Here is a 22,486-nt window from a genome sequence, read left to right as displayed (position 1 = left end):
ATATAATATAACACAAATACAGTTTCAGAAAAGCAGACATCAGGCACAGACATACCAGGGTAAAAACTACAAATATGACAGACACAAAACTATGTCAGTGAGAAAGGAGAGAGAAGTGCACTGAGAAAGGGGCAAGACATGGCTTTGACTGATCAGCTGACAGAGATGGAACACATTGCACAGTGAATCACAGACAGACACACACATGAGAGACAGATCATGACAAACACTGATAATGGACATGAGGCAATATTATGGAGACAAATCAAGGTACAAAAACAAAGATAAGGGCCAAAGAGAGGCAAGTGAATGGATATATAAGGAGAGTCATAAGGGGGATGAAGAAAGAAAGTAGCAGCTGGCAGCATCTGAATAAGATATACCTAAAGATCAGGGCTACACAGAATCCACTATGGGCAATCCACTATGGGCAACGCCACAAGACGTAGCTGTATTAGTGATCTGATCAAATGTGTAAATCTTTTTGTACATCAAAATAATTTTACAGAAAAAGTTGATAATTTAATGGTTAAATTGCTAATTCAAGAATGTTTCTTTCCAGCAGTTAAAGAGTTAAGCCACAATATTTATGTGTAGGCTGCATCAGGAACTATTCATAGTATTACATTAGTTCGTCTTTCTGAAACAGTGATGTCATCTTTCCGAGAACACTAAAGCTCTGGTTTACCAGAAAGAGTAGAACTTTTCCTGTTGGTACCTGAAATGTAAGCGTTGTAAACATGATTATGGAAACATTATTAGATCCTTAACGATGTAGAAACTAGCTGAATCTGTCATTTTGGAAGGCACAGCTTATTTAGAAGAGTGACTCGTATGCTGCTGCTGTGTTAAATTACTCCAAACAAATGATACTTGTGTTTTATTTAAAATGTAAGCCTTTTCATTACAGTACGACTATTAGTAAATATTTTTGCAATCTACATATAGTCACCATTTTAAAACATAAATTGGGGAGGTTATATTTATAACTCTTGTATAAATATGGGTTAAATAAAATATTACACACACTCCACACATAGGGTGGTAGCACATGCAATTCTACATAATGTAATTTATGTTGTGAAAACCTGGTGAAGCCAAACATTAATGGTCAGGAGAATGTAGGTTTTAATAGTTCCAAATTAGATATTTTTTATTTAAACAAAAAATCTGTTGTAGTCTATTTTTTCTGCTCTTTAACTTTTTTTTCTAAATCATTTTCATCCATTGAATATTAGCAGGGAATTCAAACCATTCTTTAAGTTTTCAACTTTGTCCTAGGTTGAGTTTTATTGAAAATACTGCACAAAGAAGGAATGATGTAATATAAAATAATTAGTTGGGCTGGCTTGATAATAGTGTCAACTTACAGGCTACCACAAGTGGAAATATTGTTCGTTGTGCATTCCTTCAACCCACCTACACTATACTCCACAACAGTTTGTTGTGATTCTTGCCAAATCAGTTTTTCTGCTTTACTAGCAGATCTCCAGTGTCGTTGCTCAAAGTGGTTTTTGTACGTATACAATATATCAAGTAGTATTACCAGGGACATTGATCAGCATTGAGAGTGTTGCTGGCATCTAGCACTGGTACAGGGCCCGAGGTCTGGCAGTACTGGGATGGGGGAGCTGAGGGTTTAGCAGCATTTTGGAGAGGTGTTGGGGGGGGGGGGGGGGTGGGGTGTAAACTGGGTCTGGTAGCACGAGAGAGGAAGGTTCTTGAACACTGGGGCAGATCTCAGGGTGTAGAAGCTTTGGGGCCCCTGAGTTGGAACGTTAAGAGTTCAAGCCCATCTACGGACTTGAACACATAATGTAGGCTGACTCTTCAGTGCGGTGCACAGGGAGTGTTGCATTGTTAGATGTTAAACTGACATTCTGCTTGTCAGTTCAGGTGGATATATTGGACGAAAATAGTATCCTGGCCAATGTTTATTGCTTGACCAACACGATCAAAACAGATTAACTGGTCATTTTATTGTGCATGCTGTTTGTAGGACCTTGCTGAAAGCATATTGGCTTGCCGACATAACAACAGTGACTAACCTTCAAAAGTGGCTATGATACTGTTGGCACTTTCGTATTACTGGATAATAATGCATTAAGGGTTTTAAAAGATCCCTGTTAATTAAATCAGAATTTTAGTGCAGGTTTCCGTTTTATCTGTTGAAAAACAAATATCTCTTGTAGAGTCATAGAATGGTTATTGCACGGAAGGAGGGCATTTGGTCCATTGAGCCCATGTCAGCTCTTCGTAAGAGCAATCCAGTTAGTCTCATTCCCCCACTCTTTTACCATAGCCCTGAAGATTTTTTCCCTTACAAGCATTTTGGGCTCCTTACCTAAGAGAGGATATACTTGCCATAGAGAGGCAAAGGTTCACCAGACTGATTTCTGGGATGGCAGGATTGTTATAGAATCATACAATCATAGAAGGTTACAGCACGGAAGGAGGCCATTCGGCCTATCGAGTCCACGCTGGCTCTATGCATGAGCAATCCAGCTAGTCCCACTGCCCCGCCCTATCCCTGTGTCCCTGCAAATTTTTTTGTTCCAAGTACTTATCCAATTCCCTTTTGAAGGCCGTGATTGAATCTGCCTCCACCAATCCCTCGGGCAGTGCATTCCAGATCCTAACCACTTGCTGTGTAAAAAAAAAAGTTTTTCCTCATATCACCTTTGGTTCTTTTGCCAATCATCTTAAACCTATGCCCTTTGGTTCTTGACCCTTCCGCCAATTGGAACAGTTTATCTCTCTATCTACTCTGTCTAGACGCTTCATGATTTTGAATACCTCTATCAAATCTCCTCGCAACCGTCTCTGTTCCAAGGAGAACAATCCCAGCTTCTCCAGTCTATCTTTTAATTTAGGTCCCTCATCCCTGGAATCTTTCTAATAAATCTCTTCTGCATCCTCTCTAAGGCCTTCACATCCTTCCTAAAGTGCGGTGCCCAGAACTGGACACAATACTCCACTTGTGGCCGGACCAGTGTTTTAGAAAGGTTCATCATGACTGCCTTGCTTTTGTGCTCGATGCCTCTTCTTGTAAAGTCCAGGATCCCGCATGCTTTTTTAACCGCTTTCTCAACCTGCCCTGCCACCTTCAACGACTTATGCACACATACCCCCAGATCCCTCCACCCCTTTTCGAGTTATGCCCTCTAGTTTATATTGCCTCTCCTCATTTTTCCTACCGAAACGCATCACCTCGCATTTTTCCGTGTTAAACTTCATCTGCCACGTGTCCGCCCATGCCACCAGAGTGTCTATATTCTCTTGAAGTTTATCACTGTCCTCCTCACTGTTCACTACCCTTCCACGTTTTATGTCATCTGCAAATTTTGAAATTGTGCCCTGTACTTCCAAGTCCAACTCATTAATATCAAGAAAAGCAGTGGTCCCAGCACCGACCCCTGGCGGACACCACTGCACACCTTCCTCCAGTTCGAAAAACAACCGCTCACCACTACTCTCTGGTTCCTGTCATTTAGCCAATACTATATCCATGTTGCTATTGCCCCCTTTATTCTATGGGCCGCAATCTTAATAGCAAGCCTACCATGTGGCACTTTATCAAACGCTTTTTGAAAATCCATATACACTACATCAACTGCATTGCCTTCATCTACCCTCTCTGTTACCTCATCAAAAAACTTTATTAAGTTGGTTAAACACGATTTGCCTTTACCAAATCCGTGCTGGCTTTCCCTGATCAATCCACACTTGTCTAAGTGACTGTTAATTCTGTCCCGGATTATCGTTTCCAAAAGTTTCCCCACCACTGAGCTTAAACTGACTGGCCTATAGTTGCTGGGTTTATCTTTACACTTTTTTTGACCAAGGGTGTAACATTTGCAATTCTCTAGTCCTCTGCCACCATTCCCATATCTAAGGATGCTGAGGGAAGTAAGGGGGGAAATTGTGGAGGTACTGGCCATAATCTCATCCGGACCAGGTGACATCTATTTTAAGTACAGCTAGCCTTTCTAGTACCTCTTCTTTCTCAATTTGTAGCCCATCCAGTATCTTAACTATATCTTCTTTTACCGAGACTCTGGCAGCATCTTTTTCCTCGGTAGAGACCGATGCAAAGTACTCATTTAGTACCTCAGCCATGCCCACTGCCTCCAAGAGCAGATCTCCTTTATGGTCCCTAATCGGACCCACCCCTCCTCTTACTACCCGTTTACTGTTAACATGTCTGTAGAAGACTTTGTCATATGAGGAGAGATTGAGTAGGCTAGGCCTAGACTCCCTGGAGTTTAGAAGAATGAGAGGTGATCTCATTGAAACATACAAAATTCTTACAGGGCTTGACAGGGTAGATGCAAAGAGGATGTTTCCCCTGGCTGGGGAGTCTAGAGCCAGGGGTCACAGTCTCAGAATAAAGTGTAGGCCATTTAGGACTGAGATGAGGAGAGATTTCTTCACTCAGAGGGTGGTGAATCTTTGGAATTCTCTACCCCAGATGGCTGTGGAGGCTCAGTCATTGAGTACATTCAAAACAGAGATCGATATATTTCTAGATATTAAAGGTGTCAAGGGATATGGGGATAGTGCAGGAAAATGGCGTTGAGGTAGAAGATCAGCCACGATCTTGTTGAATGGCAGAGCAGGCTCGAGGAGCCGGATGACCTACTTCTACTCCTATTTCTTATGTTCTTATTTATCCAATTCCTTTTTGAAAGCCACGACTGAATCTGCTTCCACCATCCTTTCAGGCAGCGCATTCCAGCTCATAACTACTCGCTGCGTTTAAAAAAAAAGTTTTTCTTCATGTGACTTCAGTTTTTTTTGCCAGTCATCTCAAATCTGTGTCCTCTGGTTCTTGACCCTTCTGCCATTGGGAATAGTTACTCTTTATTTACTTTATCTAAACCCTTCATGATTTTGAACACTTCTATCAAATCTCCTCTTAACCTTCTCTGCTCCAAGGAGAACAACCCCAGCTTCTACAGTCTATCCACGTAACTGAAGTCCCTCATCCCTGGAACCATTCTCGTAAATTTTTTCTGCACCCTCTCTAAGGCCTTCACATCCTTTCTATAGTGCGGTACCCAGAATTGGACGCAATACTCCAATTGTGGCTGAACCAGTGTTTTATAAAGGTTCAACGTAACTTGCTTACTTTTGTACTCTATACCTCTATTTATAAAGCCCAGGATCTTGTCTGCTTTTTTTTAAACGCTTTCTCAATCTGCCGTGCCACCTTCAAAGATTTGTGCACATATACCCCCAGGTATCGCTGTTCCTGCACCCCCTTTGGAATTGTATCATTTAGTTTATATTGCCTCTCCTTGTTCTTCCTGCCAAAATGTATCACTTCGCACTTTTCTGCGTTAAATTTCATCTGACATGTGTACGCCCATTCCACCAGCCTGTCTTTGTCCTCTTGAAGTCTATTACTATCCTCCTCACTGTTTACTACATTTCCAAGTTTTGTGCCATCTTCAAATTTTAAACTTGTGCCCTATACACCCAAGTCCAAGTCATTAATATATATCAAAAAAAGCAGTGGTCCTAGTACTGACCCCTGGGGAACACCACTGTATACCTTCCTCCAGTCCAAAAAACAATCGTTCATCACTACTCTGATTCCTGTCACTTAGCCAATTTTGTATCCATGTTGCCACTGCCCCTTTTATTCCATGGGCTTTAATTTTGCTGACAAGCCTATTTATTATGTGGCAATTTATCAAATGCCTTTTGAAAGTCCATCCACACAACGTCAACCGCATTGCCCTCATCAACCCTCTCTGTTACCTCATCGAAAAACTCAATCAAGTTCATTAAACACTATTTGCCGTTAACAAATCCGTGCTGGCTTTCCTTTATTAATCCACCTGCAGCTCATGGCTGAATGCTAAATTGGCCTGGCCCACAAAATGGACACTGGGCCCTCTGTCAGGACTATTGGATGGCTGGTGGCTATGATCTGGCAGCTGGATGCCCAAAGTTTGCCTGGGAGAAAATTTACCCCTTGTATTCATAAACTCTGAGTTGAGTGTTCAGGTTCCCCGTGCCCCATTCTTGTTGAATCATGATGAAGATTGAGCATTTTCCCATTGCAGGCAGCCAGTGTCGCGATCAAGTACCCCCAGAACAGGTATACAGTGAGCTTGGTTAATAGTTTGAGACTGCGCAGTCTCATTTCATTTAAGTCCCATGCCTGCCACCGGTTGAGGAAGGAGACCTTCGTATGATCAGTTCATCTGGATTCAGGTCCCAAAGATTGAAGAACAGTGTGTCAAGGCACTACACCACCCCATTTAAGTTTTAGTACTTATTTTATGTTGCATATATAAGTGTACTATGGTCTAAAATGTTAATTGTGATCTGACTTCGCCATTAAAGTATTAATATTTTTTATTATTTTTTAATTGTAGTTGACCACAGCCGTGTTAAGCTTCAGAAAGCAGACAATGATTATATCAATGCAAGCCTAATTGTCATGGAAGAGGCCCAGAGAAACTACATTTTAACCCAGGTAGGTAGATGTAGAATGAGCCACATAAAGAATGATTGTTGCAGAGTGTGATTGAGAATTTTTGGTAGTGTTATATGAAAAATGCATTGATTCCCAATTCATTTAACCTCCACCCTCAAATGAACAGGGAAAATCCAAAGGAATATGTTTCACTTAAGGTTTTAGTGCTACACATAGAGTACATAGGCTGATGGTCATCTGGCCTTTGCTATTGGCAGGTGTCTATATATAGGCCTTGTTTTGGGAGTGTAATCACAGTTGTTTTTCTTCTTTTGTTGGCACAACGAAAAAAGTAGAGCATGAGTAGATCACCACCACCTTCTCAAAGGCAGTTAGGGATGGGCAATAAATGCTGGCCTCGCTAGCGACGCCCACATCCCAAGAACGAACAGAAAGATTTTTCAGCAAGTTTCTAACTTTGCAAAGTCACTGCTCCTGTGTTCACAGTTGCTCGATTGAGACCTATGTTGCTTCAGTCAACTTATCTTTTTACTTTGGTTAATGCCATTATGACAAATTGGAGATCTATTTTGTTGCATTTGGTAAAGGGCTTGATACATTTTTAATTTTTCTATTTAGTTGTTTCTGTCCGTGATCGCTTTAATGTGGTTACTGTTTTGTCTGAGTTGGAATGTATACATCTGTGACTTAGTTATGTACATACAGTGACTTTGAATTAATTTTCTTCTCTGATGTCTTCAATTATATTTGAGGTAACTGTGCATGGCAATTAACTAGATATGAGTGAGGGAAGCTTTTTGCACCTTATTCTTTAAAAGTAGTTACCCCATCAGGTTGATTGCAACTATCTATTTGATCTGGCAGTCAATCAATTAATAATAGAGGACTAATAGATAACTTTTTCTCACTTTCTCTATCGAGAAAGATTTAATTGTTTAGAAACTTGATTGCCAGTCTGTGGGAAGGATGTGTGAGCTCCACACTATAGAAAGGATATTGAGGAAATAGAGAAGGTAAAGCACAGATTCACTAGGGCATTGCCTGGTATGAAGAAATACAAATATGAAAAAAGACTTGAAAAATTATGGCTGTTTTCATTAGAACAGAGGAGATTGGGGGTGATTTGATAGCGGTGTGAAAATTATTTAGGGATTGGATAGAAGCCCTTGTCCCCAGTAAAACCTTTATTCTCCCATCCTATCCAGTTGTAGCCAGAGAATCACCTGCAATGGCATCTCTTCTCGCTCCTGCACCGTTACCTCTGGAGTCCCCCAAGGATCTATCCTTGGCCCCCTCCTATTTCTCATCTACACGCTGCCCCTCCGCAACGGCATCCCAAAACACAACGTCAGGTTCCACATATATGCTGATGACACCCAGCCCTACCTCACCACCACCTCTTTCGATCCCTCCGCTGCCTCTGATTTGTCATGCTGCTTGTCCGACATCCAGGAATTTCCTCCAACTAAATATTGGGAAAACCAAAGCCATTGTCTTCAGTCCCAACCACAAACTCCGTTCCCTAGTCATCGACTCCATCCTTTTCCCTGGTCACTGTCTGAGGCTGAACCAGACCATTCGCAACCTTGGCGTCCTATTTGACCCTGAGATGAGCTTCTGACCCCATATCTGCTCCTTCACCAAGACCACCTACTTCAACCTCCATTATATTGCCCGTCTCTGCCCCTGCCTCAGCTCATCTGCTGCTGAAAACCTCACACGTGCCTTTGTTACCTCTAGATTCGACTATTCCAATGCTCTTCTGGCCGGCCTCCCACCTTGCACACTGTGTAAACTTGAGCTCATCCAAAACTCTGCTGCCCGTATCTTAACTCGCATCCAATCCAGTTAACCCATTATTCCTGTGCTCGTTGACCTACATTGGCTCCTGGTCCAGCGACGTCTCGATTTTAAAATTTTCATCCTTGTTTTCAAATTCCTCCATGGCTTTGCCCCTTCCTATCTCTGTAACCTCTTCCAGCCCTACAGCCCTCCGAGATCTCTGCACTTCCCCAATTCTGGCCTCTTGCGCATCCCTGATTTTAATCGCTCCATCATTGGCGGCCGTGCCTTCAGCTGCCTAGGCCCTAAGCTCTGGAATTCCCTCCATAAACTTCTCCACCTCTACATCTCTCCTCCTTTTAAGATGCTGCTTAAAACCTACCTCTTTGACCAAGCCTATCCTACTATCTCCTTATGTGGCTCGGTGTCAAATTTTGTATGATAACGCTCCTGTGAAATGCCTTGGGACATTTTGCTATATTAATGGCTTTATATAAATGCAAGTTGTTGTTGTTATTGTGCTTGACTGTCTTCTGCCAAAACTAGGCACTGCTCCAGAATTATTCTGGAGGGCATCAATGACCCCTAGCTTCTTTTCTCCACTATCAAAATCTCCTTAAACTCCTCTCCAAACTCCCTCTACCCTCTCCTCCAACAAGTGTGAGGAGCTCATGGACTTTTTTGTCACTAAGATGAGACCATCCATTTTATTGGTTACTTCCCCCCGCTCCCCATCCCCTTGCCCATGAAGCCAAATGTCCTAACAGGATTCCTCCTGCCCTAACACTGAACCCATCTTTCTTCAGTATCACTCCTATCTCCCCATATGTCCTCAGAACTCATCTTGGCCATGGGACCTACTGCTTGCTCCCGTGACCCCATTCCCACTTAGCTGCTGAACACCCAACTTCCCTCCCTGGACGAGCTGTCTTTGTAAATGGTTCCCACTCTTCAGGTACTGTCCCCCTCTCCTTCACAACCATCGTCATCACTCCCCTCCCAAAAAACCCACCTTTGGCCCCTCTATCTTTGCAAACAACCATTCCATCTCCAACCTCCCTTTCCTCTACAAAGACCTTTAACATATCGCCTGCCAAATCCACTCCCATCTTTCCTGCAACTCCATGTTTGAAACTCTCCAATCAGGTTTCCGCCCATGCCACAGCACTGAAGTGGCCCTAATTGAAATCACAAGTGACATCCTCTGTGATTGTGACCATGGTGCATTATCCCTCCTCGTGCTTCTCAACCGCTTTGTTGCTTTTGACACGGCCGACCATACCATCCCCCCATGTCTCTTCTACATTGTCCAGCTCATTGGGACTGCCCTCTCTTTTTCTACTCTTAACCTATCCGGTTGTAGCCAGAGGATCTCCAGCAATGGCTTCTCTAATTGCCCCCTGACCATTACCTTTGGAGTCCCCCAGGATGTATACTTGCCGCATCTCCTCATCCCCATCTTTGTGACATCATCTAAAGAAGTGGGAGTCAGCTTCCACATATGCTCTGATGATTTCCCGCTCTACATCTCTGCCGTGTCTCTTCACCTCTCTGCCACCTCTGTATTGTCAGATACCTTGTACAATGTCCAGTCTTGGATGAACTGTAATTTCCTCAAATTACGCATTGAGAAAACTGAAGCCGTTGCTTTGACCCATGCCACAAACTCCATAACCGTAGCCCATTTGCTGCTGAATTCTTCATCCATACTTTTGTCACCTCCCGACTATGACTGTTCCGATGCTCTTCTGGCCAACCTCCCATCCTCCATGCTCTGTAAACTTCAGCTCATCCAAAATTCTGCTACCTGTATCTTATCACCACCAAGTTCAGCTCACACATTACCCCTGTCCATGCTGATCTACATTAGCTCTCGGTCCCAACACCTCCAGTTCAAAATTCTTATAATTGTGTTTAATCCCATCAAAGCCTTGCCCCTGTCTATCTCTAACATCCTCCAGTCCTACACCCACCCCAAAGAATTCTCCATTCCTTTGACTCTCGCCACTTATGCACCCCTCCCTTCGCTCCACCATTGACGGCCATGCTGTCAGCTGTTTAGATCTGACGCTCTGGAATTCCCTCCTTAAATCTCTCCGCCTCTCCTCCCTTAAGACCCTCCTTAAAACCTACCTTTTTGACCAAGCTTCTGGTCACCCCTGCTAATACTTGTTCGTTTGGCTCGCCGTCCATTTTTGTCAGATTCCACTTCTTTGAAGCATCTTAGAACATAAGAACATAAGAAATAGGAGCAGGAGTAGGCCAATCGGCCCTTCGAGCCTGCTCCGCCATTTAATAAGATCATGGCTGATCTGATCCTAACCTCAAATCTAAATTCATGTCCAATTTCCTGCCCGCTCCCCGTAACCCCTAATTCCCTTTACTTCTAGGAAACTGTCTATTTCTGTTTTAAATTTATTCAATGATGTAGCTTCCACAGCTTCCTGGGGCAGCAAATTCCACAGACCTACCACCCTCTGAGTGAAGAAGTTTCTCCTCATCTCAGTTTTGAAGAAGCAGCCCCTTATTCTAAGATTATGCCCCCTAGTTCTAGTTTCACCCATCCTTCGGAACATCCTTACCGTATCCACCCGATCAAGCCCCTTCACAATCTTATATGTTTCAATAAGATCGCCTCTCATTCTTCTGAACTCCAATGAGTAGAGTCCCAATCTACTCAACCTCTCCTCATATGTCCGCCCCCTCATTCCCGGGATTAACCGAGTGAACCTTCTTTGTACTGCCTCGAGAGCAAGTATGTCTTTTCTTAAGTATGGAGACCAGAACTGTATGCAGTATTGCAGGTGCGGTCTCACCAATACCTTATATAACTGCAGCAATACCTCCCTGTTTTTATATTCTATCCCCCTAGCAATAAACGCCAACATTCCGTTGGCCTTCTTGATCACCTGCTGCACCTGCATACTAACTTTTTGATTTTCTTGCACTAGGACCCCCAGATCCCTTTGTACTGCAGTACTTTCCAGTCTCTTGCCATCAAGATAATAACTTGCTCTCTGATTTTTCCTGTCAAAGTGCATAACCTCACATTTTCCAATATTGTATTGCATCTGCCAAATCTCCGCCCACTCACCCAACCTTGGGATCTTTTTCTATGTTAAAGGCACTATATAAATGCAAGTTGTTGTTGAAACAGACTGTTTACAGTGATGAGTCTAGAATGAAGGGACTTAAATATAAGATTAAAGATTAGAAATTTAGAACAGAGGGCAGAAGAAACTTTTACACAGAGGATTGTGAAGCAGTGGAATACACTAGTGAAATTGGTGATTGAAGCAGAGACCATGCCAACATTTAACAAGAGGTTAGATTGTGCTTGAAGGAAAAGGGAATAAAAAGGGAACAGGGCAGGCACTTAGGATTAGGACTGCTGCTCATGTGGAGGATAAATGACAACATGGAATGGGTGAGCTGAACAGCTTATTTATATGATGTAATATCTCTAATTCTATATACGCTGCTTGCTGAAGGCAAGTGGCAGTCTTGAGAGGTCATCTCTCATTCAAAAATGTTTCATCAAGGAAGGAAGCTGCGTAAAATACTGCAGAGAACTGCTAAAGTGTTCTTGGCTTTTATTGTTATGAAAGGAACACTGAAGTATTATGTGAGGTATTCTACTTCATTGAAATATGCTGTGTTTATTCATGATTCTGTTTAATTGTACTTAATAAATTTGAACTGTAGTTTATAGCTTGAGAAATATGGTCTGTCAGATTGTTATTTGTCTGTCAGTGGAAGAGACTAAGAGGGTGCAAGGTGAATCATACTATAGAATCATAGAATGGTTACAGCACAGAAGGAGGCCATTCGGCCTATTGAGCTTGTGCCCCGCTATTTACAATAAGCTGATCAGCAGAATGAGATTTATTTGTCACGTCTAAGGCATGCTACTTCTCAGATTTCTTTACACATAAGGTAGATTTTGGTTCAAAAGAAGCATAGGCTTGCCTGTGTAAACGATGCTTTGAGCTGGGCACGAGGAAAAAATGGATAGTGCCATAATTATTACAGCCATCATCAGACTTCAAAATTTGCACATCTTATTATATATTCTTAAAGGTAACCAAAACACCACAAGAAGTACATTGTGTGCTTACCCATGACTCCAGAAGTACATAGCCTGTGCTGAGTTCAGTATCAGGGCCTGTCACGAGTTTTGAATTCTCTGAAAAGAAATACTCTCAAGTCTATTTTTTTCTCTTGCTAGCCAACATACAGAAACTTTGAATTCCAACTTATCGGCAGCTCCGATACAGAATCGAGTGAATAATCTAGCACAAGCACACTAGTTGGACATGTGAACATAAGTCTAGGGATACAGAGTTGAAATCCTTCCAAGACTTTCATAATTTCCTTCAGCTTGGATCATGTGTCTGCTTTCTGTAGCCCCCTGGTGCCTACTAATATTGGAGTACAAGTTATTAAATCGGGTAAAGGATCAATTGTTGCAATCCCTTTTAGAAGATTTACTGCCCATTGATACCAGGCTTGTAACTTAGCAGCATTGATGATTGCAGCGAATGTAGTCAATGCAGCATTTGTGATAATGGAGTCCAGGAATTTCTTCGAAGATGCTCCCATTCCACCTCTGTAACTTCGCTGGAAGTGTGACAGAAAGCCCATTCATGGAGTTTCTGCTGCATTTTCGGTGAACTAATTGGTAATTGACATTTTAGTAGAGTTGTCAGAATCAACGTTGGCTGATGGTGATTCCCATTGATATCGCTTCACAAAATGCATGGAAAAGTCACTGACCAATGATCTGATCTTTAGAACCTTTCTTACGGAGACCTTCCACTCCATGTGCTTAGCCACGTGAAATTTGTTCTGAGATATGACAGCACCTGCATAATCCGTAGCCATAGCAGCGGCAAGTATTTTGGTACCGAGTATTTTGGTCTTTAGGGGAATCAAGGGATATGGGGATCAGGTGGGAAAGTGGAGTTGAGGTTGAAGATCGGCCATGATCTTATTGAATGGTGGAGCAGGCTCAATGGGCTGTATGGCCTACTCCTGCTCCTATTTCTTATGTTCTTATGAGCACTATGGGCACCATGTCCAACCAACACATCATCGAGGCCTTCTTTGGTCTAATGGAAGCGGCTTTCCATTGACTTGAGTCAGTTGAGTCTCGTGAATTATGAGTCTAATGTAGTTGGATCAGAGTTCTTGGATGGTGAAGAGTCAATAGAAGAATGCACTGGCAAGAAGTATGAGGAAACATTTTTCTTGTATGCATCTCAGTAGGAGTCCTTTTTTAAAAAATTGTTTTCCGATTTTCTTTCCTCCCCTGAAGGCTGACTATTGCTGACATATTGTTCCACAGCCTCTGGTACCTTGTGCATATGGTCATTCTTCAAATAGAACCTAATTGTAAATGTCAGCAGGATGTTTGCCCTTAGAGGGCATCACAGTTGCTACAGGTCCTGTTTGCACAGAACACTCACACATGCACATCCAATGGTGGTCACTGAATAGCAGTACGGAGCAAGAACCCTGGTTTCATTCCTTCAACCCCCCCCCCCCCTCCCCCCCCCATCCCAAGCTCAGTGTTGATACCAATTGTTGACCCAATTGCTGTCTTGGCTGAGATCAGTTAATTCAGCATAAACTGAACCCAAGAGCATCTAGATCTAGAGCATCTAGACACATACTTACATCTTACAATCGATGTTATTTTAACCCATTTAAATTTCTTTTCAATCAGGTTAACCCAAGTGTTAAAATAATGCCGATCAGAAAATCTGATCCTTGCAGCAAGGGTCACTGGATAGCGAGCGTAGAAAGGATATGCTACTTGCCATAGAGGGAGTGCAACGAAGGTTCACCAGACTGATTCCTGGGATGGCAGGACTGTCGTATGAGGAGAGATTGGGTCGACTCGGCCTGCATTCATTAGAGTTTAGAAGAATGAGAGGGGATCTCATTTAAACATATAAAATTCTGACAGGGCTAGACAGACTGGATGCAGGGAGGATGTTTCCCCTGGCTGGGGGTCCAGAACAATGGGTCACAGTCTCAGGATACGGGGTAGGACATTTAGGACTGAGATGAGGAGAAATTTCTTCACTCAGAGGGTGGTGAACCTCTAGCACAGAAGGCTGTGGAGGCCAAGTCACTGAATATATTTAAGAAGGAGCTAGATAGACTTCTAGACACAAAAGGCATCAATGGGTATGGGGAGAGAGCGGGAATATGGTATTGAGATAGAGGATCAGCCATGATCATACTGAATGGCGGAACAGGCTCGAAGGGCCAAATGGCCTACTCCTGCTCCTATTTTCTATGTTTCTGTATTATCCCTTCCTAATTCAGGGGTGCTGAAGCTAATTAAAGCACCCCTTCACCATCATGGCTGAGATTAGCTACCTCAGCACAGACCATAAATCAAACCTGGGAACTGCCTGGTCTGTATAGCATAGTAGTACTTACAGTCTCTGAGCCACTGGTGGATTTGGGAACCTACTTTTGATGGAAATTTCTGTGAAGAATGCCAGCTTAGTTAAGGAGGGTTGCTTCCCTTCAATAGTAAGTATCCTCGTGGTATCTTTTGGGATTTGTATTGCAGAAACTATTTTATACCCACTTAATAATTTCTTTTGAAACTGTTTGCTTGCCCTTTTTCCAGCTAAGGGGGTTAGTAAACTTCATGTTTTCATTTATTTTGACACAGATATCTGATGTACAAGACCAAAACACGTCTAAAATTGTTCTGGGGCTCCACTTATTTTGGGAAATTTAAATGGCAGAAATTTATTTCATTACATATTTCCTTTCAAAGGAAGTTCATTTTATTTATGTCCACAGATCATAGCATTCTAGGTTTATAGAACCAAGAACATCTGCTAATTTAGGTAGTAGCAACAAAATGTTAAGTGAATGGACGTATCCCTGTTGTGAGGGGAGGGGTACTTCCTACCTGGCACAAAAAAAGCTTTACCTGTGTGGATTTCTCAGTAGCTTGGTGATGGGTTTCACTGTGTGTCAGATACCCCAGTTGACCAAAACAAGTTGGCAATTGTTCCTGCACTTCTGTGCTCCAAGATGACCATGACATTAAGTTATATTTGGTTCCTTCTGGTTTGCTTTTCTATTTTTCAAGCAGCATTTTCTACATGGAAGTTGAATACATAAAACATATAAGATTCTGAGGGCTCTTGACAGGATAGATGTTGAAAGGTTGTTTCCCCCGGCTGGAGAGTTTAGAACTTGGGGGAATAGTCTCCGGATAAGGGGTCTGCCATTTAAGACTGAGATGAGGAGGACTTTCTTCACTCAGAGGGTTGTGATCTTTGGAATTCTCTACCCCAGAGGGCTGTGGATGCTCAGTCGTTGAGTATATTCAAGGCTGAGATAGATTGATTTTTGGACTCTAGGGGAACCAAGGGATATGGGGATTGGGTGGGAAAGTGGAGTTGAGGCCCCATGATCTTATTGAATGGTGGAGCAGATTTGAGGGGCCGCATGGCCTACTCCTGCTCTTATTTCTTATGTCCTTATGAAGCAGAATATATGGAGGCCGTGGGAGAATTGCAACGGTGATGTCTTCCTCATTCTGTGAATGTAGTTCAGCTACCATATTTAATCTTGCTAAACATGTGCCTTCTGATCTCTTGGAATTTGGAGTGTTTCTTTGGTGCTGCCACCTTTCAAAAGAACTGAGGTGGTCTCCTAGGAAAAGGTCTTTAGCGGAAGGCAGTATGCCTCAGCTATTTTTTTTGTGTGCATATCTCTCAAAAACAGATGCATATCCCCTGATAGTATAATGGATAAAGGCACTGTCCAGTTTGGTACCAAGTCCTACAGAGTAGACAATCCTAGGTTCAATCCTAGTTCTGTGCAGAGTTGGCTGATCTGAGCCAGAGAGCCAATCAAAGCTTTACAATTGGTCTCAGTGTCACTGAAATAGGGAAGGAAAAATTCAGGCTGGATTTCCACTCTTGATTACTTTCCTGTAATTCCTGTACACTGGAAAGTGTACGTGAGTGAACCTTGTGTGAAGACCAGATAGGCTGTGATGCTCTCCACCATCAAATGACTTTACTCTGACCATCTAGCCCTGTACCTGGTGAACAACCACTTGGTTGAGGTACCCAAAGGCTACCAGCACCTATTATACAGTACCCCAGCAGCAGAGGGGAAGAAAAAATACAGATGCACATTGTTGCCAAATAAAATGCCATAGTTTTGTTAGAACTTACTACAATCTAAAGTCTAGATTGTAGTATTTTATCATTTTGTTAACAATATTTCTAACTTTATACCTCTAAGCACTTATATTGTTAAATAGAATGACAAATTAAATTTTTTGTTTTCTTCCTTTTCCTACTTCTCCCATCCCCAATCCTTCTTGATTGGCAGGGTGAAATGGTTGACCCTGCAGACTTATCCACATGTTTCAGCACTGTGGGAAGTGGCTACTTAGCCCAGATGGTTATGTTGAGACTGAAGAAACTTGCTATTTGGAGGAGGGTGAAGCTTAAGTACAAACATAGTCAAGACTGGGATTTGACTGAGCTATTTAACCAATTACATATGGCCCTTTTCTACGCAATCCAGCCTAAAACTTAGTATGTTGTCTTTCTTCCCTGCCTGTCTGATTTACTGGGCAACTTTATGACTAAACAAGGACACAAATAGGGATGTCACAGTATAGAAGTATGGCAACATCTATTTTGATATTCTTGCCCTGTGGTATTAATCCTGGCAACTTTTCATACTGTGATGGTGGTATAATGTTACAGAGGATTTTAGCACTGTGCTGAAGGATAGCTCTAAATAGAAGCAGACCAGGGGACATTTTAAAAACTATTGCTTATTTTGTTTTACTTTAAAAATGTTAAGTCTTATACGTTAACTGACCTGTTAAGTCAATGGCTTTCCAAAACAATGGCCCTGATAGAACTGGCTTTTCAAAATTAATTTCTTCCTGATACAAAAGCCATATGACTTGTATGTACCTTTTTATGGCTCATTTAAAACTTTGAGCTTTTGCAATATTTACATTTTATTCCACTCCAATAAAAAATTTGAGACCGTGACATATGGACCCGTAGAATGTTGGGGTATGCGTTTGACACATTAGAGATGATTGTTTTAAATATTAGAAGACGTTCTATATTTTATGGAGTTTTGGTTGCTGACCAGTTTATGCTCACTTTGGTTAATGCTTGCTAGAAGCATCCTTGCCTACGTACGTGGAATACACAATATCTGCCTAATGTGCAGATCACAATTCAAAGGTGAGTGAGTCACCTGTTAAGTGGTGGATTACTTAACAAGTGTTAAATGAACCCAGGTGTTAGAAACAACTTATATTAACCACTAGGACATCAGTAGGCTAAGTTTATTCATGGCCTTGCACTGGGGGTGGCTACCTGCCTCCATAAAAGTTGCTTTACTTCATAGCTGTAAACCTTTTAACAGGGAAACCAGTCCCATTTCAGATTTCAAAATAAATTTACAGGGCAAAGGAAGATTAAAAGGGTATCTTCCACAATTAAATAAAGTTGTCATAAATAAGCTTTTAAGGCACACAGATTTTCATAGAATCATAGAAGTTTACAACATGGAAACAGGCCCTTCGGCCCAACATGTCCATGTCGCCCAGTTTATACCACTAAGCTAGTCCCAATTGCCTGCACTTGGCCCATATTCCTCTATACCCATCTTACCTTTTCCTGATACAATGTTTGCATCTTTGAAACAAAGCAACTTTCATACTGCAGCTACAAGCAGGCTAGTGGGACCTTCAGTGAATATCTGACTTGACAAACTTTGCCTTAGCAAGCTAGTCTAAACTAAAAATGTTACATCTGAAATCTGTGAGAGCTTTAAGAAATGTTATTGTTTTTTTAAACAGATTTTATAAGTTAGATGAGCCAGTGTGATTTATCTATCTGCTATTTTTGACTTTAACTTCTGCTAGTTTTATTTTTTAACTATCACGTTAGTTAAACACGATTTGCCTTTACCAAATCCGTGCTGGCTTTCCTTAATCAATCCACACTTGTCCAAGTGACTGTTAATTCTGTCCCGTATTATCGTTTTTAAAAGTTTCCCCACCACCGAGGTTAAACTGACTGGCCTGTAGTGGCTGGGTTTATCCTTCACCCTTTTTTGAACAAGGGTGTAACATTTGCAATTCTCCAGTCCTCTGGCACCACCCCACTATCTAAGGATGTTTGGAAGATTATTACCTCTGCAATTTCTACCCTTACTTCCTTCAGCAACCTAGGATGCATCCTATCTGGACTGGGTGACTTATCTACTAAGTACAGCTAGCCTTTCTATTATCTCCTCTTTATCAATTATTAGCCCATCCAGTATCTCAACTACATCTTCCTTTATTAAGACTCTGGCAGCATCTTCTTCTTTGGTAAAGACAGATGCAAACTACTCATATAGTACCTTGGCCATGCCCTCTGCATCCATGAGTAATTCTCCTTTTTGGTCCCTGATCGGCCCCACCCCTCCTCTTACTACCCGTTTACTGTTTGCATGCCTATAGAAGACTTTTGGATTCCCTTTATATGTTTGCTGCCAGTCTATTCTCATACTCTCTCCTTGCCCCTCTTACTTCCTTTTTGACTTCCCCTCTGAACTTTCTATATTCAGCCTGGTTCTTACTTGTATTATCAAGCTGAAATATGCCCATTTTACTGCTTCATCTTACTCTATCTCTTTTGTTATCCAGGGAGCTCTGGCTTTAATTGCCCTACCTTTTGCCCTTGTGGGAATGTACCTAGACTGTACCTGAACCATCTTCTCCTTAAAGACTGCCCGTTGTTTTGCCTGCCAATCTTTGATTCCAATTTGCCCGGGCCAGATCAGTTCTCAATTGGCCCTCGTCCAATTGAGTATTTTTACTTTAGAGTGGTCCATGTCCTTTTCCATAGCTATTTTAAACCTTATCATACCATGATCACTGTTCCCTAAATGTTCCCCACTGACACTTGCTCCACTTGGCCCGCTTCATTCCCCAGAACCAAGTCCAGCAATGCCTCCTTCCTCATTGGGCAGAAAACATACTGTTCAAGAAAGTTCTCCTGAACACACTTCAAAAATTCCTTCCCCTCATTATTACTATCCCAGTCTATATTAGGATAGTTGAAGCCCCCTGTTATTGCTACTCTATGGCTTTTGTGCCTCTCTAATTTCCATGCAAATTTGCTCTTCTGTCTCCTTCCCTCTGGTGGGTGGCCTATCGAATACACCCAGTTGCGTAATGGCACCTCTATTGTTTCTTAACTCTAACCAAATAGATTCTGTCCTTGACCCCTCCAGGACATCCTCTCTCTCCAGCACTGCAATATTCTTCTTAATCAATATTGCCAGCCCCCCTCCTTTCTTCTCTTGCCTATCTTTCCTCTTTCAGGGATATTTAGTACCCAATCCTGCCCTTTTTTGGGCCGAGTCTCCGTTATCGCCACAACATCATATTCCCATGTGGCTAATTGTGCCTGCAGCTCACCAACCTTTTTTTTTAAACACACTTCGTGCGTTTACACACATGCACTGTAAACCTGTCTTAGACTTTCTTGTACTCTCCCTTAGTCTGGTCCCATCTACTACTGTACTATTTCTTGCTCTGGTGGCATCTTTCTCTCTCAATCCTTTGTGCACTTTGTTTCTCCTTTCCAATGCTACATCCTGGTGCCCATCCCCCTGCCAAATTAATTTAAACCCCCCCCCCACAGCACTAGCGAATCTCCCCGTGAGGACATTGGTCCCAGCTCCGTTGAGGTGCAACCCACCTAGCCAGTCCAGGTCCCATCTCTCCCAGAACTGGTCCCAATGCCCCAGGAATCTAAAGCCCTCCCTCCTGCACCATCTCTCCAGCCACGCATTTATCTGCTCTATCCTCCTGTTTCTATACTCGCTAACGTGTGGCACCGGGAATAATCCAGAGATTTTGACGTCCTGCTTGTTAATCTCTTTCCTAACACCGTAAAATCTGCCTGCAGGACCTCATCCCTCTTTCTGCCTATGTTGTTGGTACCGATATGGACCACGATCTCTGGCTGTTTACCCTCCCCCTCCAGAATGTTCTGCAGCCGCTCAGTAACATCCTTGACCCTGGCACCAGGGAGGCAACATACCATCCTGGAATCATGTCTTCGGCTGCAGAAACGCCTGTCTGCTCCCCTAACTATAGAATCCCCTATCACTATTGCTCTCCTGACCTTTCTCCCCACCCCGTACAGCTGAGCCATCCATGGTGCTATGGTCTTGGCTCTGGCTGCATTCCCTGAATACTGGTTAGAGAGCGAGATGCCCTCAGGAGACTCCTGTACTACCTGCCTGCTCATCCTTGTCTGTCTGGCGGTCACCCAGTCCCTCTCTGCCTGCACTTTCTTAAACTGTGGGATGACCACCTCCTGAAACGTGCTATCCACGTTGATCTCGGTCTCATGGATGCACTGCAGTGACGCCAGCTGCTGCTCAAGCTCCGAAACCTGGAGTTCGAGCTCCTCCAGCTGATGACACTTTCTGCACCTGTGGTTGTCCAGGACACGGGAAGTGTCCTGGAGTTCCCACATGGCACAAAATATGCATTCCAGGGGAGTGAGGTGTCCTGCCTTGCCTCTATTTATTATATTAACTAAACTTTACAGAAATAAACTTGAAGACTTAAAAAAAAACACACTCACCAGCTACTCACCAATCAGCTCCTTCCCTTGTGCTGACGTCACTTTGGTTTATTTTTCTCTCTCTCTGATGCTCCTCCGCTCCTGCTCCTCCGCCGCCTCAGCTGCTCTCGGGCCTCCGACTCCCAACTTTTTATGGGCTGCTCCCTCTCCACCACTCCCACGCCTCAGCTGCTCGCGGGCCTCCGACTTCCTTTTTATAGGCCGCTTCCTCTCCTCCGCTCCCACGCCTCATCTGCTCTCAGGCCTCCGACTCCCGCCTTTTTATGGGGCCGCTTCCTCTGCTCCTCCTTTTAAGGTGGTTAAGGAGGCATACGGAATACTTTACTTTATTAGCCGAGGCATAGAATATAAGAGCAGGGAGGTTATGCTAGAACTGTATAAAACGCTAGTTAGGCAACAGCTAGAGTACTGCGTACAGTTCTGGGTCACCACGTTACAGGAAAGATGTGATTGCACTAGAGAGGGTACCAGGACTGGAGAATTTTAGCTATAAGGAAAGATTGGAAAGGCTGGGGTTGTATTCTTTGGAACAAAAGAGGCTGAGGGGAGATTTAATTGAGATGTATAAAATTATGAGGGGCCTAGATAGGGTGGATAAGAAGGACCTATTTCCCTTAGCAGAGAGGTCAATAACCAGGGGGCAGAGATTTAAAGTGATTGGTAGAAGGATTAGAGGGGAGCTGAGGAGACATTTTTTCACCCAGAGGGTGATGGGGGTCTGGAACTCACTGCCTGATGGGGTGGTAGAGGCAGAAACTCTCATCGCATTTAAAAAGTACTTGGATATGCACTTGAAGTGCCACAACCTACAAGGCTACGGACCATGAACTGGAAAGTGGGATTAGACTGGATGACTGTCTTTAGGCTGGCACAGACACGATGGGCCGAATGGCCTCCTTCTGTACCATAAATTTCTATGATTCTATTACAGATTACTTTATCAATAAAATCATGTTTTGGTTCATAGGGAATGGGATCTGTCCTGTGGAAGTGAATCTTTGCCTAGGGCATGAGGAAAAGTATATGAAGTGTGTGTGAATTGTAAAAGTGGATTTGTCTATGTTTCTGCACATGCTGAGTACCTCATCTCAGTTACTGCTGTTGAGATTGGGGACAATAAGCTGAAACTAGATGTCGCTTCACATGATGTGGGTTAGGGAGTCTTATCTCTAGGCTACCCCATATACATAGTGAAGTCCTGGAAGTAGGTTGTCGTCTTGAATACCTGTGGTATTGGAAGACCAGAAAAAGGAGGGAGAAAAAATTGCAATACAGGGAGTAGTTACACTTACACACGACAATTTGAATACCAATTCAAGGAAATTTTTTGAAACCAATAATGTGGAATGAGAAAAATTGTAATAAATCTCTTGTGATTTTCGTAGTTTTTCTGCACAGGAGTAGGCTGTTCAGCCCCTTGGGCATGTTCTGCCATTCAGTTAGATCATGGCTGATCTATATCTCAACTCCATTTACCTGCCTTTGTTCCGTAGCCTTGATACCCTTACCCAATAAAAATCTTTTGATCTCAGGTCGATTAAAATTTTCAAGCTTAACATCCACAGACTCTTGGGGGAGA

General features: G+C 42.8%; 1 protein-coding gene across 4 annotated transcripts in view; it reads left to right on the top strand.

Annotated features, from left to right (window-relative positions):
* The window catches only part of ptpn2b (protein tyrosine phosphatase non-receptor type 2b), an 84,035-nt gene that overhangs the window by 22,983 nt on the left and 38,566 nt on the right, over nucleotides 1–22,486 (top strand). For all 4 annotated transcript variants that reach the window (XR_010960059.1, XR_010960058.1, XM_067978175.1 and 1 more), the window contains exon 3: nucleotides 6,390–6,490. Coding sequence is in view for 2 of the 4 variants with exons in the window: in XM_067978175.1 (XP_067834276.1) it covers nucleotides 6,390–6,490 (101 nt within the window). In the remaining 2 variants the exon portion in view is untranslated. The remainder of the gene's footprint in view (nucleotides 1–6,389; nucleotides 6,491–22,486) is intronic.

This window comes from Heptranchias perlo, chromosome 3, assembly GCF_035084215.1.
Source record: "Heptranchias perlo isolate sHepPer1 chromosome 3, sHepPer1.hap1, whole genome shotgun sequence".
In the NCBI taxonomy this organism is placed as follows: Eukaryota; Metazoa; Chordata; class Chondrichthyes; order Hexanchiformes; family Hexanchidae; genus Heptranchias; species Heptranchias perlo.
This window is presented reverse-complemented; position numbering and strand designations above follow the sequence as displayed.